Here is an 18975-nt window from a genome sequence, read left to right as displayed (position 1 = left end):
CAAGTGCCTGGATACCCAATCGGGTGATTAGCCACGATTTATGAATCCTGATTGACTGATTGATTGAAACTAGGGTTACCAGAAAACTGCTTGCGCTCTGGGCACAACTGCCCATTACAAATCATTGCTTTAGGTGTCATTGAAGAATTGAGTCAAATGAAATGAACCAAGAATAAAGATCCCAGAATGCACTAATTTATTTTATGAAATCCCAGGACTGGAAACGAGATGTCCGGATGGCATGTGTCATCTGGTCTCTCTAGTGTAAACTTGAAAAATCCCACTCCCAAGGGGGTTTGTTCGGAGAGCTCTCTTAACTAGGTCCTATAAAGAAACGGCAGCACAAATATTGTGGTATAATAATATTATTTATGATTATTGTTAGAATTATTAATAACAATAATAATAATAATATAACGATAATGTGATGCTTAAAGCAAAATTGCCAACGATGTGTACATTGTGGATTACATTACTTAGCTAGAGCACAGTTTGCAAAAATAAGGAAATCTATAAGTTATATCATAGCCCTTATCATACATGAATCATATGTAGAACTCTACCAGCCCTGTTCTTGAAGCTATGCCAGTGTCTGTAGAGTAACCCGGTTTGTATGTCTGCCAAGGTGAGCCTCTAAGAGTTCAAGTCCGGGCTCCGCTGCCCCCCTAGAGTGCCCTACAGTCAGTAAATCTTGAATGAAAGCCTCACTTTTGGCAAAGACCCACCTCATAAACACTTATAGCCCATCAAGCAACTGTAGGAGGCTAGAGATGACAGAGATCAATCACTACACCATCATCAGCATCATTGAGGAACGTCAGTCTCACAATTCCTAAACAGGAGCTAAGCTCAGTTTAGTCAGAGCTGAGCCCAGAAACATTGCTGGACAGAAGTGAACCAAATTCTTGCTTCCTGGAAATTACAGGGAGATCATGGCCAGGTTCTAATGACCCTGGACATTAAGGGGTCTATTAGGATGGCAGGCAGACTGCAGTCCGCCCGCCACCCTAGCGGTGCTGGGACCGCCCGCCAGTGGTGCGGCGGTTCAGCACTGCCAATTAGGATGCCACCGCCATGGTGGCGGTGGCATCCCGCATATATTACATTGTGGGGGGCAGTGCCGTCTCCGCCATTGAAAGGCATTGAAAAAGCTGCATGCACCGCCACCATATAATGGGCCTTTTCCGCCTGGTAGGCAATCGGGACGGTTGCCTACCGGCGGAAAAGCAGCGGACAGTCTTTCCGTCTGCCGCGGTACCCCCGCCATGCTAATGTGGCTGGGGTAAAAGGCCGTCTGGCGGGGTGTTTTGGCGGGTGGATCACCAGCGCCGGTAGGGTGGTGGCGATCCGCCCACATCCCAATAGAACCCTAGGTGTCTTCTGCTGGTACATCTGGGCACACAGGCTGGATGTGGTCCTGGCGACGTCTGGTGGCAAAAAGCAAAATCACGTTAATACTACAAGGTGCAAGGCACGCCCGAAAAGACGAATTCCCTTTGCAGGGGGAAATACTTCTGAGGCACTCAGTCAACAACCCCACAGTATACCGATGGAAGTTGAATGATCGCATCCTAAAATACTGCCCGCCTCTGGCCACTAAACCCCGACCTCGCCATCTCTCTATCTATCTATCACTATCCTCCTCTCTGTCACTCCTCCTACTCTCAGACCTTCCCCAACACTTTGCCAAGCTCCTCTACTTATCATTCTTCAGCAACCTTTCACATCTACACACGTCCACAAATATCTCTCTGCTGGAGATATTACTAGACCGCCGTCGGCTGAGGTTGGCCGGTGCTTGCATTTCCCCCAGGGGCAGCTACTCCGTAATTGCGGAGGAGCGTCCCCCCACTGTCAGCTGATGATCAATACACCGATAAAACATTACAGGTATCCTTTTATGTATCTCTGTCTGCTCTGCTTACGTGGGAGGGGCTGGGACGGGCCATGGCAGGGAGGAGGAGTAGTGTGAACTTATAATTGTACATGTCTGTTTGCCGGCAGTCTTAGGCCCTCCAAACAGATATGTGCTCTTATATTTCTCCAACCTTGCTGTGTTCCACAACCAGGTTGTAGAAATGCCACAGGCTACAATGCACTGAGCAGCAAACGAGGCCGCTCAGACCAGTCCTGGCGCCACTTTCATAGCATAAGAGCAGTGTCTCCATTGGGTGGGGAGCCTGTGCTTTCAGGCTCATCCAATTATGGAGGACGAGAGGACCAGTACCAACAAGGCAGCTGCAGCAAGAGCAGAGCGGCAGGCAAGTGATTTGTTATTTATTTATTTCCCAACCCCTCCCCCACGCCTTTCTCCCAGTTTTGAATGGGCGCCACAACTGAATGCCATCTCGCAATGAAAACACCTCTGTGCTGCCCTCTGATTGCAAGATCAGATTTTCAGTAAAGAGATTGGATCCCACCCAAAAAAGTCGTCAATAGCACGCCCACGGTGTGAACTTTATGTTCAGATTGTGGCACAACAAGGTCATTTTTTTTAAACTGTGTGTTGCAATCTGGCTCTCTCCTTTGATGGTGCTTTCAAGCTCCTGTCTACAGAGGCCTTAATGTAGCAGCAGCATTGACTATTCAATATATCGATCCTGATCTCACCCAGTCCCTTACCTCTCTCATATTGATCTGAGCGCGTTGTTTGAAGACGGTCGTGCTAGACACGTCGAACCTTTGCTGCAGCCCTTCCAGCTTCAGCTGCTCCATCTTCTCGTAGGACACCTGCATCTTCACCGGGTGGTAGGCCAGTTGGGACAACTTCTCCATGTGCTGCGGAGAAAGGGCCAAGAGATGTCACTCAAAGAATGGTGGGCTGATTGAGAGAAGTGAAGGGGGTGGAGTGTCAGGCGGACAGACACTCAGAGGGAGATGGGACCATGTCAGGAGGAAGAAAGGGGGCATAGATGACATCTACAGACAGACACAAAGGGGGAACCAGGCAGTGTCTGAAGAGTAGGGGAGGTGGAGAGTGTAGATAGGCTGAGGGAGCCTGACAGACTTTACCTTATGTTCCCCGTCCCTCCTGCCCCTATACACTGTTTTGTTTTAATCTTCCAATAAAGAATTGTGAAAGAAACAAAAAAAGAGTAAGAGAGAGGCCTAGAACTACAGAGAGATAGACAGAAACTCTGCAGGAGCGAGGCAGATTGTGAAGAGGAATACAGGACCATAGAGTGACAGACAGACACCCAGGTGAGCCAGGTAGATTGCGAGGAATGTCAAAACGATGGTGTAGAGTGACAGAGAGTGAGATAGACATATAGAATGAGCCAGACAGACTCTGAGAAGTAGGAGGTCCAAACAGCGACAGCTATACTGACAGACACCTGATGGTAGTGACAGTCAGTCATGGGGGACACACTCTCTCTTCCTCTGTCCCTATGCAACAGGCATAGAGTTCCAGGAAATGCCAACACAATGAAGAGAAAATAGCAAAAAGCAAAAGTAGGGAAAATAGCAAAAGGCAAAAGTAGGCATCCAGTTTTGTGGATTCGAATTGGTGCTGTGTGGGGAGTCACACATTCATACTGGTGGTAGTGGAGTGGTGGGTATGAAGGTGGATTTTGTTGTTTGGCTTTCAGCCATATTAATCAATGATTATAGATCAATGATATTAACCATACGCAGGGGGCTATGACATGGAGAATTACCCAGGAATATTCCACAAGGTTGGGGATTTGTGTGTTCTACATAAAGGTAAAAAACAGTAACTGCTCTGCACCTTCCATTACAGTTAGTGCAACAAAAAACACACCACCAGGACACAAGGGGTAGACGTGGAAGAGAGCATGGAGAGTGTTTATGGTTTGAAACTATAAAGGGCAGTGCTGTGTGTTTAAAGATGGTGGAAATGGAGTTGCACACTTGAAGTCATAAAGTAAGAAGATGTAGGAAGAGTGATATGGGTGGAGAATAAGGTGCCTGGAGAGTGGATGAGTAACGAAGCATCCTTGGTGAGTAGATGTGGTTTAATGTGGGTAGGGTTTAGATATGTTTGGACACCAGATGTGTATTAGAATAGTTTGGGAAAGTAAATCTGCTTGCAGAGTTGAACTGTTTCAGAATGTTTAGGTTCTTGATGTAAATTGGAGAGTAGAGGTGTGTTAGAAGCTGGGTAAAAAACATGTTTCTAGTGTTGATGGGTGTTATAGTAATTACGTAAAAGATACTAATCAAGAGTATATGCATGCTATAGTAGTTATTTCAAAGACACACTTTGAGAGCACATTTTTGTTTTAATGGTTTTGGTAAAGATGCATTTCTATAGTAAGTGTAAAATGTTAACTAAGTTAAAGACACATTTTAAGAGTAGATGTGTGTTATAGTAAGCACATGTTTCTATAGCAGATGAGTATACAGTGGTTAATGCAAAGACACATTTCAAGAGTAGATATTGTATCTAGTGGTTCTGGCTAAGACATGTTTTGAGAGAAGGTGGGAGTTATTTTAGAAACTGCCATGTTGAGAGGTCACCTGAAGGCAATAAAGTGGTTAAGGGACAATAACGACTATTAGAACATTGGAATGTTGAGAGCTTCATTGAAAACAATGGAGTGCTCCGGGCTTCTAATGGCTGGTAGAAGCCCGGAGCTCCAACATTCCAATGTTTGACTTTGTTCACTGCTGTTGCTGGATTTATTTTTGATAATCAAGTTTATTGGCACTTATAGCAAACAAAGCATATAAACACAGCAATAACTTGTACACTGTATCAGATTCCATCGACATCAGACAACAGTAGGAATAGGGACCTCCGAGATAGCATAAGTTGAAAGAAACTTGCATAATAATCAGAACAAATGTAGCCATTTGCCCCACACCTTTTCGAACTTCTCAGGACATCCCCTAGCCTCAAAGAGGGGTTCTTCTTGGGCCGCACACCAATCCACCCCTTGTTCCCATTTACGCACAGTAGGGGGTCTGACCTGGGACCAAGCCGCCGCAATGTCTCATTTAGCCACCGTGATCGCAGTGCCCAAGAAGCGTTTGTCTGCTCTGGAGCCGTCAAGACAATCAAAAACTCCCAGAAGGAGACGTAAGGGGTCATGGGGAACCACCCATCCCAAAGTCTGCGTGAGCTCTGACTCAACCCCCGCCCAGAAGGAAGCAAGAAGAGGATATTGCTAGACCATGTGACAGAAATCAGCCGGGGCATGGTTACATCAAGTGCAGGCTGGGGAGGGGTTCAGCCCTGCCCTGTACAGACGCACAGGGGTAAGGTACGCCGTGTGCAAATAATAAAGTTGCACAAGACGTAATTTAGAGGCGGTCATCAGAGTTTTAGGGGCCATGAGCGTGTCTCGCCAGTACGCCTCTTCTAAGGGGCCTAACCAATCCTCCCAGCGGGTGTGAAGAGAGTCTAGGGTCGCAGGGCCGTTGTTCACCAGGGAGCGGTAAATCCGTGACCTGTCACCCTTTACCCAAGTCTCCCATCATGACCTGGGCTTCCAGAGGGCTGAATTCAGGGAGGGAGGTGGCTGGTGGGATGTGGGCATTAAGGACAACTCTTGCTGGATTTAAATCCCCTCGGGCTCAGAAAGGTGTTTATTTTTCCTAATGAGAACATTCTGCCCTCTAGGGGTGGAATGTTCTAATAGCGTTAGAGCCCTCCGTAGCTGGCTCTACCGGCCATTAAAGGCCCACTCCCTTGTTAAAGGCCCTCATGGCCGGTAGAGCCTGCTACGGCGGGCTCTACGGCTAGATTAGAACATTGGAATGTTGGGAGCGTCATTGAAAACAATGAAGTGGATCCAGGCTTATAATGGCTGGTATAGCCCTGAGCTCCAACAATCCAATGTTTGTCTTCATGTTTCTCTGTTTGAGTGCTCTGGGCATCTAATGGTTGGTAGAAGCCCGGAGCTCCAACATTCCAATGTTTTACTTTGTTCACAGCTATTGCTGGATTTAAACCCCCTTGGGCTCAGAGAGGTGTTTGTTTTTACTAATTAGAACATTCTGCCCTCTTGGGGGAGGAATGTTCTAATAGCCTTAGAGCCCTCCGTAGCGGGCTATACCAGCCATTAAAGGCCCGCTCCCTTGTTAAAAGCCCTCATGGCCGGTAGAGCCCGCTAAGGTGGGCTCTACGGCTATATTAGAACTTTGGAATGTTGAGATCTCCATTGAAGACAATGAAGTGGATCCAGGCTTATAATGGCTGGTATAGCCCTGAGCTCCAACAATCCAATGTTTGTCATCATGTTTCTCTGTTTTTAATTTAGAACATTTTGCCCTTAGTGGGTGGAATGTTCAAACAGCTGTATATCCCTTCTGCCTCAGGCTATACTTGTTGTTATAGGCCCTCGCCTGCAGCTCAGGCTTATATCTTGGGTTCAGGAACTTTAACAACCAATATAGCCCTCAGTTTGGAGGCTATAAGGCTATGGTATATGCCTTCTACTCTTGCATTCCAGTGTTTGTCTTTCTGTTTGTTCTTTCTTAATTTAGAGCATTCTACTCGCAATGGGTGAAATGGTCTAACAGCCTTGTAGTCCTTCTGTCTATGCTTTGTGCTATACTAGTTCTTAAAGGTCCTCTCTACCTTATTATAGGCCCTCGCCTACAACACAGGCCTCTAACAGGGGCTTTGTGCCCTTATAACCTGCATAGCCCTCACAGTGGGCTATAATGGTATAGTAATTATACTAAAGATGTTTCACAAGTTGATGAGTGTTACAGTATTTATTATAAAGACATATTTTGGGGTAGATGTGTGTTATAGCGATTATGGTTAAGACACATTTCGAGAGGAGATGCGTGTTATAGTAATCCCGCTAAAGACGTTTCATAGGTGGATGTGTGTTGTAATTGTAATGGTAAAGACATTTCGCAAGAATTGATGTGTATTTAACAGTTATTCTAAAAACACATTTTGAGTAGAGACGTGTATATTGTGGGTATGATAAAGACAAATTCTGAGAGTAGAAGAGGTTTACTGTGGTTATAGAAAAGGCAATTTTCGAAGGGAAGTATGTGTCAGAGTGGTTAAGGTTAATGTATATTTGCTGCCTAAGCAAGAAATAGGAACAGATCATAAGAAAGTTACTCTAAAACATGAACTTTGTTCACTTCATTCTGAGGAGACCCCAGGAGTCTCAAGGTTTGGACCAGGCAACACTCACCTCTCCCAGCTTGTCGGTTCCTCCTTCATTCACCACATTCATGTTCATCTCTGTGACCTCCTTGAAGAAGAGGTCGCGCACCTCCGAAAAGCCCTGGCTGGTCGGCAGCATCAGGGCCTCCAGGATGGAGGGGATATATGGCTGGATGTGGTTCCGCACACAGATTTCAGCTTTGGGAAGGACGGAGGCTGAGGAGGGAGAGGGGGACCATTAAGTGAGCTCCCCATTAAGATAGCATACACATCAACCTCAGATCTCTAGAAAATTGATGTACCAGAGCCACTAAGTCCTGTTTTATTTGATCAAATGTAGTGCCACCACGTCTCCTGGTATCAGATCCACCAACCATGCCAAAAGCATGCTACTTATACAGGATCCCAACAGAAAGAGTACCAGAGCCAGCACTCCCACTTGGGCACACACATGTGGGCATTTACACTAAACCACTGCAAGCAGGATTCACAGAGTGAGGGCATAGTCCCAGTTCTACACAGTTACACTCCAGCAAAAGTAACTAACCCGAGCCAACCTATATATGTTCCAAACGCCAAAGCTCTAGTACCAAGCAAAACACTACAAGGACTTAGCCCCAACCTCTAACCCTAGAGAGTGACACTGCAGTGTAGCAGCACCAGGATGTACACCCCGTTTCCACCAAAGGGCGTTACATCACAGTGTAGTAGAATTTGAGTTGGTAATCTGCAAGCTCTATCTGGAAATACAGCCCAGTGCTTTAGTAAGTAGGACTTACCCACAGCCTCGTGTAACAGGAGTAAAACTGTAGTGTTTCCAGTGCTCAATTTGTAGAAAAATAGGTGCTAGGGCCCTCATCAGGAGGCAACTGCAGTTTGCACCTGCCAGCTCTGACAATGACAGTATCAACTCAACTGACAATCATCTCACTCCTACAAGTGTGGCAGTTCACACTATTCCAGGCACTCAAAGCTATAAGAATGGCTTGGGCGGCAGGTATTGGTTATTTTAATGTGTATTGAACTAATAAACTATTGTTGTGCTCATCTCTAAATTAGGCAAACAGCACCACCATGTGGCAGACTGTTATATGCTCCGGTGCTGACAATTAAGTGTCGGTGCAGCCCCGGAAACCACTGGCTCAAATTAAGCCAGATTAAACCCATGTTCTGCTAAAGGATTGTCTATAACATATCATTTAACTCATGCAGTGAGTTACTGAATGTTTGGGCTTTGCTAGAGAGATTCACAAGCCTAGCCTCAATAACCCATCTATGCACCAGTCCCAGGATTCACACTCCCAGCCCCAAACACCAGTGCACACTGGCCTGAAAAAGAGTCATACTGCTGACCTGTACTACACTGCAGCTGAACAGAGTGCCTGTTTCCCTACCATAAAGGCATTCAGATATGCTATTACAATTATTTGAATATGATGCCTAGATGGAAGACCCTGCAACAAAAGTGTCAACATTTACACTTCCAGCCTCCATTATATACACCTCCCACCAGTGCCAGGGTTCTCACACACCTTCTATAACTCACACGAGCACATCAATGTCTGGAATCCACCCTGTGCTTTGCTCATTAATGTGATTATCATGTCAAGTAGTCATTATTGCATATTCACTATTCCAGCCTGGATTGCTACACTACACATGGATTGCATTCCAAATCACTTGTGTCATTTTTAAGTCACATACAACCTTTGTCAAACATCAGTACACTACTGTGACGAGTCGCTGTTCCATTCTGAACCAGCTGTCAAGGATTACAAGGAGCCCTACTTTTTCAGGAACCATCTCACACACTCTTTGCCCCCCGTCAGAAGCCTTGTCGGGTACCTCGGATCTTGCTGGTCAGATGCTCCTTGGAAGTGATGATCTGGTCCATGTCTGTGCGGATCGACGCCTCTTGAGCGGTTTGTGCAGCTTGACATCGCCGGACTGTTGCCTCATGGTGAGCCTTGGCCTGGTCCTGCACCATGCGATACACTGTGTCTGAGATCTGCAGGGAAGGTCGCGGAATGGACCAGGAAGGAGAGAAGATCGAGGAATATTAGGCAGCACGAGGTAAAGCTCCTGATGCAAACAATTCGATCATCCAGGATGCACTTACCATCAGGCCCTGAGAGACATAATCACACTTGCTATATCTGTTCACAGCACAGATTTGCAAACATGAAACTGCAGGCGCTTAGCACCTAACAAGTTCCTACATCTGGGGTAACACCTTCTACTCTCCATCTCAAACCTCTACTAGTCATTGGTACCTTCCCTGGTCTACTTGATTACGTCAGCTGAAAGTCTCTTCAGGGCTTTGAGTGTGCACAAGTATTTTTAATTTTTCTGTAGCACAGCTGTATCCAAAAGGCATTAATGGGCTTTACATATATCCATCAACAACAGACTACATGCAACATATTGCTGGATTAGTCAGTGAAGAAAATTGCAGGTACTAAAAGTCAAGCTGATAGGATGGTAGAAAAGAATATATCACCTAGTCAACATGCTTATTGAGTTAAAATGAAAGCAGAACAAGATCAAGGTAGAGATACTAAAAAATGATGCTCAGGAGAGAGGGCCCCCAAAATATTTGGGCATCTGCTAGTGGGAGGCCTGCAGGAACTGGGTGCCTGAGCAGGGGCGCGTGGTTGGCTGTAACAGTGGGAGGTGCTGGTATGGTACACATATCTGTGACTGTTGAAAACTTTGTATCTCACAATCTTGAATTCAGTATTTAAACAAAAGCAAGTGTTGTGCTTTTGCGGCTTAAAATTCCCAGTGAAGCCTCTTGAGACTAATGCTATTGTGGGTAGCATTTTAGTTATTTAGCTAGCATTGATTTGTTTTGCACTGTGTGCCACTTACACTGAGCTTTGGTGGGTAAGGAAAGATAGAGAGATGATGTGGGTGGTGATAAGAGAAGAAAAAGACAGGTGATCTTCACAGCTCCCAGATGTTCGCATTCCAGGTCCTGTAGCCCCAAGGCTGCTAAGAATTCTAACAGGGTCAGTATAGTATAGCTTTGTGACGCCACTGAGAGTATGCTAAGCATGTGTATCTACAGCAACATATGCTACGAACATTATATTATGGGATCAGCAGGACAGGGAGTTAGTTTCATTTAGGCGCTTGTCTGAAACTTCTGTCGGCAGCCTACCATGGATGAAGCTTGATGGCAGGCTTTTTCATGAGATGGCAGAGTGAAAGCAGCTTCATCAAGATCTAGTGATTGATTCCAGCTTTGAACCAGATATGTTAGACAAAAACCCTGCCTGATGCAGTATGTGAAAGAAGGATACATGGCATAGAGAAGCAAGGGAGCAGGTTCAGAGATGTCAGGAGGGTCAAACTATTGCCACTTTTTAGGTGCAACTGTGGTAACTAAGCCAGAGCACAAACACTCACGATCGTTCACTCTCGCTCTCTCTCTCTCTCTCTCTCTCTCTCTCTCTCTCTCTCTCTCTCTCTCTCTCTCTCTCTCTCTCTATCTCATCCATCCATCCATCAATGGAAATATGGATCGAAGACATACAGGACTCTCCTTCTGGGACTGAAGTCCTAAATAAGCAGTGGGAACGTTTTTCGCCATCCTGGTACATTTTTTCTTCTGTGAAATTGATAATCTGAGCCCTCTGGAGGACCTTCACCATTTTTTACAAAAGATATTTGTCAGCAGAGTTCATGCTATAATTATGTGTACATTCAATGAGGGAGGTGACTTATACCGTCAGTCCAGGATAAGAGATCATGGGTTCTTGGTGATAAATTGTTGTATTTCCACTAGAATGATTTTTAGACCTCACCTAAAACAGATTTAGCTGCATCACCTGATGGATGCAATAAAAAAATACATAAAGGAAAATGCATAAATATTTTACGATAGTCCTGATCATCTATTGGTCTGTACAATTGTCACTGACATTATATTTCTAGTGCACTTCAACCATTGGCTCTCTTGCATGGTGAGTAACGGCATTTCTCCTAAAAGGAGGCACGCTTCAGTGCAAGGACTGATGGGCCAATACTTTCCAATGTTTATTCCATTTATTCTTTCCATTCATTTTCCTTTTTAAAATAAACATTTTTCAAGTCATTTTTGTGTGCTTAAACTATGTCTTCAAATTAAAGTAATTCACATTAACAAGCACCTTTTCTTTACACCAACAATAATAATATTTTTCTATAATGCGCATTTAAAGTAAAAAGAATTCCTATACGTGATCTACGTACAACTGTCTGCTAGGAAGTACATGTACCGTACTAATAAAGTGATATGCAATGACTGTATTTTTATCATAAATTGTTATTGCAAATATATGAGGAGGAGACTTATCCTGAGGAGACTTAAACCCTTCCTCCCAGCCAAAGACTTCCAAACCGCAGTACAAGCACTAGTCCTCCCTCGAATTGAATACGGCAGCATCGCCCTCTGCGGACTCCCCCTAACTACAACTGCACCCCTAAGAGCTTCTCTAAACGCTGCAGCGAGACTCATCACTGGGTCAAAAAAGCACTCCCATATTACCCCTGACTTGAAATCCCTGAACTGGCTGCCTTTTGAAGCCAGAATACATCTGAAAATCGCCTGCATGACACACAAGGCGGTACATCTAAACTCACCCGGATACCTCGCTCAGAAACTGACAATCTCTGGAGGAGTTAGAAACACTAGAGGCACAAACAATCTTCTGTTGAAACCTCGAAGATTCCGGAAGGAAAAAACTTATAAGCGCTCCTTCTCAGGAATGGTGCCTAGGATCTGGAACTCACTCCCGCCCGAAACCAGGCTTATCTCTTCCACTACACTCTTTAAAAAGGAAGTAAAAGCTATCCTCATGGCTAAATACACCTGAACTACTATCTCGAACACTGTTAGTACTCTGCACCGATATGTACTACATGTTTGACCCTTTTGATTATTTGTATTAATTGTCTTATTACTCACGTGTTTGGCTTTGTAGCCACCTATTTGTACTGTTTGACCTATTGATTTATCTGTCTGACTATGCTTCCTTGTGTACTTCTCTTTGTAAAGCGCTCTGATATCTGCAAGGATCTTGTCCGCGCTATATAAAACTTTCAAAATAAATAAATAAATATGGGTACGATTTTTAGGCGACCACCTGCGTTTCTCTCGAGCCCAGAAACAACAAAGCTAACACTTCTTACATTTCCAATTCCGCTTCCCCAATATTACCACTTTCTCACCCCAGGGCACAATTCTTTGGAACTGGCATGCCACAGAGCTCTCAGTTTGGAATGTCTAATTTGAGATTTTAAGAGGGAAAGTGGAATAATTTCAAATGTCAGTGATGTTTGAGTACACGACTCTCTAAAGTGCTCCCCACAGGTACATACACCGCTGAGAGTGTCACTCTGACAGATCTGGAAAGGAATGCTGTGAAGTGCTGCGGTTCTGACACACCCTCCAACCACATGGGCCCAGCCCCCCTTCCATTAGCTCTGCTTCCAAGTAAGTAGTCAATCATTTTAATCATGAGCCAGAAGAACTGGTTGAGTCAGTTGTAAAGATCTAAAGAGTTTCCAAGCAAAATGCTGCTTGCTTGGCACAGTGCCACCCGCATTCTCTTGTGCAACTTCAATTGAATCACTTGTTCCTGTTTTGAAATTCTTTCTGTACAGACTACATATGGCAAACTTGATTCTGTCTGTAGTTTCAGTTCCCTCTCTCCCTACTCCTATCCAAAGCATGTTTCGGCAGCTGAGCACGAAGAAATCTATGCCTGCTGTGGGTCAGAAACAGGTAGCATGTGAGGCCCACCCTTGTATCTAGTAGAAATTACAGGATACACATGTGACATTGTCTATGATCAACAAAACACATTTATAATAAAAGGGCAAATATCAATATAATACTATTATTTTACTGTTCGACTCAACAAGCCGACAAAATTATTTGAAGATCCCAATTAATTCCCAATTCTGCAGCTTGGAACTTACTAGGTAAAAAAATGCAATCGTCTTATGCTAACTTCTTTGGATTTGTGTATAGGAATGGATGTAACAAAAGGCATTATGTGTAAGTCACAAAGCCCTTCATCAAAATGAATTACCCTCTTTAACAAAAAAACATAACCAGAACCTGCAATCTGGGTTAGATCTGCAGCTGAAGGTCCCTACAGTTAGGAAAGTATAGTTTAGTAGAAAAGCACTCTTGGACTTGGTGCAGGTAATGATCTTGCTGAATAACAGCCTGCACCCTGGCATACCGAAATTCCGAAAGGCCTGAAAAAACTTTCTCTGAGTTTTTTTTGCACATTGAAACATAGAAGATAGATTTGATTTCATTATTGTTGCTTGCGTCTTGGTCGCAGAAATCTGTATGGTTGGGTTGTGTCATTACACTCGTTCATGGATTGGACTCGTATTACGCCAGCCTTTTATAGGTTTTCCATCTTGGGCTGAGACTGTGTGCTTGCACGGTTTTCAGTTCACAAACTGACCCTTTTGTGCACTTGATACATTGATAGGTCTCAATACTGCGGGCTTTATTCGTCTAAGCCTTACTGTGACTTCATTTCCTTGCCATCTGTTTAGATTGCCATCAGGGGACGTGACTTTGTCAAGATGACCTAGAAGGGAATCTCTCCAGTGTGCCAGGCTTTGCATGCCAAGCAGAGGGTCAAACATATTGTCTGCCTTCAAGCCTCATGACATGATCCCTGGCCCAGGGCTGCCAGGACATGACCACGAAGCAGGAAGCAGGGTCCAGGCCAGACCACACAAGACCAAAGGAGAGGGTGAGAGAGGAGGCTGGACAATGCTTCACCAGACATACGCTCAAGTACCACACAACATATTTTAGGACGGCTGAGGCATATACCAATCATCCTAAGTGACACACGCCCACATTTCTAAAGATCTTTCTTGGCAGAATCCTCGTGACTACACTGCGAGTCGACATTAATGGCAAACTAGCACTCTACCAATCTCTGCAAGGCATCTGGAGAACTGGCGCCGAGTTGTCCGTCAATCAAACATTAGGTGGTAGTGATGCAGCCCTAATGTACCGCTTTCTGATAGAATCAATCAATCAACCGTGATTTAGAGAACGCTGCTTATTACCCGTGAGGGTATCCAGGCGCTGGATGGGAATTGGGTGCTGGGACATAGAATGTTGGTGACATCACATGAAGAACCCTTATGGTGTGAAGAGAAGTCTGGTTGGAAATGAAGTCTACCAGCCCTGTGATCTCTCCTGCTTTTCCTCATCCACTCGGAACGGGCAGCAGCTTCACTTGGTGGAAGTCCCTGTTCCAGGTATCTTCTCACTGTCTCCGGCCTGATCACAATGAGTTCCTGAACGTAGGCTGAGCGGTCGCCACAGTGGGTGTTGTCTCTGCTCTAGGTGCTGGTTGGGCACTTGCCCTCACCCCAGTGCAGGTTATGTCTGAGCTTGTTGTCTGGTGGAGGGTGTACACTCACCATTATCACAGGGTGTGTTGTGTCTCACCTGTGTGTTGAGTGGGCACACCGCATCAACACATTGCGTAGTGTGTTTCAATGCCATGCGTGAAGTGCGTTTGGTTCTTCACATATGTATTTGGGTGCTCCGTGAGTTTTGCATTTGTGTAGCCCTGCAATGTGCTTTTGGTACTGCTTGTGGGAGCTTTTCATTAACCCTCAATTCAATTAGTATTGTGTTAATATCTGTGCTTCTTGAGAGATTTTGTACGTGTGATGCAGGCTTAGCACTCATACTCGCCATCTAGAATGTTTATGTTTGGGTCTGGCGCTGCCTCTCTGTTCTCAATACAATTAGCTCCTTCGTGTCCAGGTATGCTTGGTCAGCACCCTACTGCCATTGGCTTCTTCCAAATTGTTTGCTGGCGAGGTGTGCCGAGTGTGAGAAAATGCGCCCATTGTCATTACTGGACTGAGCCTCATCAGCCAAGGTTGGAGACGGAGTTGTGTTCGCAACTGCTATAAGGTCCCAGCACAGAATTCTGGTCCCCCGAAGGATCGAAGTCCTGGACGATGACAACAAGTTTTTGGAAGCGGGGTACACTCTAGGCCGGGTATGGCCAATTCCTTCAGTGTCACAGGCTAGTTTTCTATCACATTGTAATAGCTGCTGATGGACTCCGATTGACAATGTATCCTATCCCCTCCCTCACTCACTATTATCTAGATCATTTATCCAATCACCAGTAGCATCATTTGACCTCCTCGTAACACTCAGTAGTAATTTCAAACTCTAACCATGCACCAGTACCCTGATTTTACTTCCATGTGATCCTCCATTGTTCACCATGACCGAGATGCTGCCACATTTATTAGCCAGTAATTCCTTTCACACTCACCATCAGCCAGATCCGCTGTCTTTCCTGGGGTTTGCCTTTCAGTCTTGGACCAATGCTGTTCTTTAGTTCTGGCATCAGTTCCTCCATCACCAAATTGCTCAGAACCTGTGGAGCGAAAGTAGGAAGCAACATTTGTGACAATAAACATTCTGGAACATTCCAAACCTCTTCACGGGGGAGAGGAAGAACCACGAAGAACATTAATCAGAGAAGCAGTTGTTCACTTATCAATTAATGAATTGTGAATGCCTTGAAAGCGGTCCACTATAATAAAACTGGGTCACTGCTTCACCCGACAAAGTCAGGCATATTAAAAAAGGCAGGGGCAAGTTATTTTTTTCCATCTTTCTTAAACTTTTGAATCCCTCCATCTTCACTGCATTGGTTCCGTCCAGCTGGAAACATGCTATGGTTTTAAAAGCATGCGTAGTAACGACATACATCCTACACGGGGAACAGCGTTTACAACGCAACTTTTACCACGCACTACTTTTACAACGCAAGTCGTTACAACGACTTGCCCTGGGGGGCGCTGTAGGATAGGGAATAGTTTAATTTACTATCCAAAACCTTCCCTACTATCCACGGGGACTGGAGTTGGAATAGTAAAATAAACTTTTCACTATCCAGCGCCCCCCAACGCAAGTCGTTGTAATGACTTGCGTTGTAAAAGTTGCGCGGTAAAGGCATGCGTTGTAAAACCATGCGCAGTAACGATGTACATCCGTTTTACCCTTACTCAAAACACCATCACTTTACCATAGGCTGCCATAGAACTATTGGCCTATTTTGCATCTGCCTTTTCTGGCTAAAATGCTAGAGAAATGTATTAAGAGTCAACTGTCCGAACATTTGGAGGAACATCACTTACTCTATCCTTCTCAATCTGGATTTCAGCTTGCACATAGTACGGAGTCAGAGCTGCTTAGGGTCACCGCTCTGTCAGAGTATAGACAAATGAGGTTCAGCTGCACTGATCTGGCTGGACTTTAGTGCAGCATTTGATGTGCCTCCCATAAAGTATTGATAAAAAGATACATTGATTATTGGGATTTGAGACAAGGCATTAGCTTGGTTCAAGTCTTTTTTTAATGGACGCTCTTTCTAATTGGTATCACCCCTGTTCTCCTCCGCAACCAGGCAGCTTGAGTTTGGTGTCCCTTAAGCATTTGCCTTAAACCCCACTACACTTTTTAACATCCATGTCCGTCGTCTGGCGCACATCGTCAAGATTTATGGGCTGTCACTTGTATCATATACAGATAACACACAATCGATTACTTCTCTGTCCTCAAATGAGGAGAAGGGTCCTTCACCTCATAGAGAGGTGTGGTGCAGCAGCCAGGGCAGCTGGTTTAGAAGCACATGGTTCAGGGTTCGATCCCCGGCTCCGGCGGCAGCTCAGCTCAGCACCATGTGACGCTGGGCATTAGCTCACTTAATTTCCACAACGGCCGCCAGCGCCTTGAGACCCGGAAGGGTGAGTAGTTTGCACTTTACATATACGGATTTTTTTACATTTCCCAATTTCAGAACTGTGTGACCTCTGTGGCAAAATCGATGAACTTGAAATGCCTTAAATTGAATGATAATAAAACTGAGGTCTTAATTGGGGGCAAACCATCTCTGGTTTTGGACCCTCACTGGTGGCCCGATGCGCTGAGACAACCTCCAGCTCCTAAACCTACAGTAAAGAGTTTAGGATTCAGATAGATAATAAGTTGTCATTTGAACTGAAAATCAAGGCAGTGCGTCTTGCTGCTTTGCTTTGCTTTGAAGCTTGAAGAAGATTCCGTGGAATTGTTCTCTATTCAGAAGACGATAATCCAGGCTCCTATCATCTCACGCCTAGATCACTGTAATATCTTGTACCTTGGCATTAGCAAAGCTGCCAGAAAGAGACTGCAAATTATCCATAATGTTGCTACAAGATTGCTGGGGCACTGAACCAAATTTCTAACCAGCTACAGAGTCTACACTGGCACCCTGTAGAGAAATGTAGTCAATTCAAGGCAGTGAATGTCACTCATCATGTTCTGAATAATACTTCCCTCCCGCCAACCTCAATTCTCTTCTACACGTCTATCTCCTCACTAGATGTCTTAGATCCTCTGATCTTACTTTGGCCATTAATCCTTGTTTTAATCTAATTAGACAGGTTGGCAGCTCTTTCCGCTGTGTTGGGCCTAAATTCTGGAATAAGCTTCAGGCTAACACAAATAAACTGACTTTCAGGAAATAGCTTAAGTCCTGGCTTTTTTAAGGAAGCTATGGGCTCTATTCTTCTTTCTGCTTCATGTCAGACATGCTTGGAAGCCCTTTCCAGGGCAGCCATGCCTGACAAATCTACATAACATCCCATCACATAGACAGGATAGCAGACGGATAGCCACCTCTCGTCAGGAGGTCCCTTCTTTGAGAGCCACAATGTCTGTTGACTCACATCTAGGGATGTAACCAAGCAGGTTTAGTACTCTCACTCTCATTCAGATCTTCTTTTATTTCTAGGCAGGCCCTGCCTTTGTCTCTCCCAGTCAGTGCTATATAAACCATGTCATTGTGCCACCCATTAAAATCAGTACATCTATCGCTTCCTGTCTACATTTGGCCTTTGGACGGTGTGTCTGAGGCTCACTGTTCGTGCATCTGTCCTGCTCACTCTCAGTGCCTCCCTCTTTATATCAAGGTGTCTCCCCTCTACAAGAGTGTTTCTGTAACATCATTACCTCCTGCAAATGTGTCTATGTTTACCTATCAAAATACCCTGCCACTTGTCCTTATGCCTGTTTTCTGTCATGTTGTCTCTTGCACCAAGTTAACTCTTCTCCTGCTCCCTGTCAATGTGCCTGCTACTCAGTGGCTTTCCATTTTCCTCACAGGGCATCCCCTGCTGTCTGTTAGACTCTGATACTTTCTGTTAATGAATCTCCATCTAGCTGACATGCCGCCTTCTCCCTGCCAATTCATCTCCCACTGCCTGTCAGCGTCCCATGTCCCCTTTCGATGCAACTCCCAGTGCCCGACGACTCCTGCTCTCTGCTGATGCATCTTTCGAGTTCCCTGCCAGTGTGTCCTGCTCACTGATAGCATCTCACCGGTGTCTTGTCAGGGCATCTTGCATTTCCTGTCAGTTTGTCTTCTCCCTGTTACTGCATCTCCCATACCCACTGAAACTTCCCACTCTCTGTAAATCAATTCCCCATTCCCGATCAGTAAGTCTCCTGCCCTTTAATATGCATCTTCCCATCAGCATGTCGTCAATTGCCTTTTAATATGATCTCACACGTACTTAAAGTATTTACCATGCCACCTGTTTATGTATCACCTTACCAGTGCGTAACAAATAAAGTGATGGAAGAAATTCTTGAATTAATCTCAGCACTGACGCTCGCTTGGAGCCACATTCCAGTCCATTATTTTTTTGCCCACTCGTCATTGTGTATCACACTATAAGGATCTCACGCTCCCAGTCAATACCCCTTCTTCTCCTTGTCTGTGTCTGGGACCCTGGTTGCAGCACACCTGGATTCAGAGAAGTGGGGTTTA

The 18975-nt window shown here is 45.0% G+C and overlaps 1 protein-coding gene across 1 annotated transcript in view; it reads right to left on the bottom strand.

Annotated features, from left to right (window-relative positions):
• The window catches only part of NIBAN2 (niban apoptosis regulator 2), a 300751-nt gene that overhangs the window by 15291 nt on the left and 266485 nt on the right, over positions 1-18975 (bottom strand). Inside the window, exons 7-10 of the mRNA XM_078642003.1 lie at positions 15430-15534; positions 8945-9107; positions 7128-7315; positions 2623-2778 (exon numbers count right to left, since the gene is read on the bottom strand). Coding sequence (XP_078498129.1) covers positions 2623-2778; positions 7128-7315; positions 8945-9107; positions 15430-15534 — 612 coding nt within the window. The remainder of the gene's footprint in view (positions 1-2622; positions 2779-7127; positions 7316-8944; positions 9108-15429; positions 15535-18975) is intronic.

The sequence above is a fragment of the Lissotriton helveticus genome, chromosome 5_1 (genome assembly GCF_964261635.1).
Source record: "Lissotriton helveticus chromosome 5_1, aLisHel1.1, whole genome shotgun sequence".
Lineage (NCBI taxonomy): Eukaryota > Metazoa > Chordata > Amphibia > Caudata > Salamandridae > Lissotriton > Lissotriton helveticus.
The sequence above is the reverse complement of the archived record's forward strand: the minus strand, read 5'-3'. Positions and strand labels throughout refer to the sequence as shown.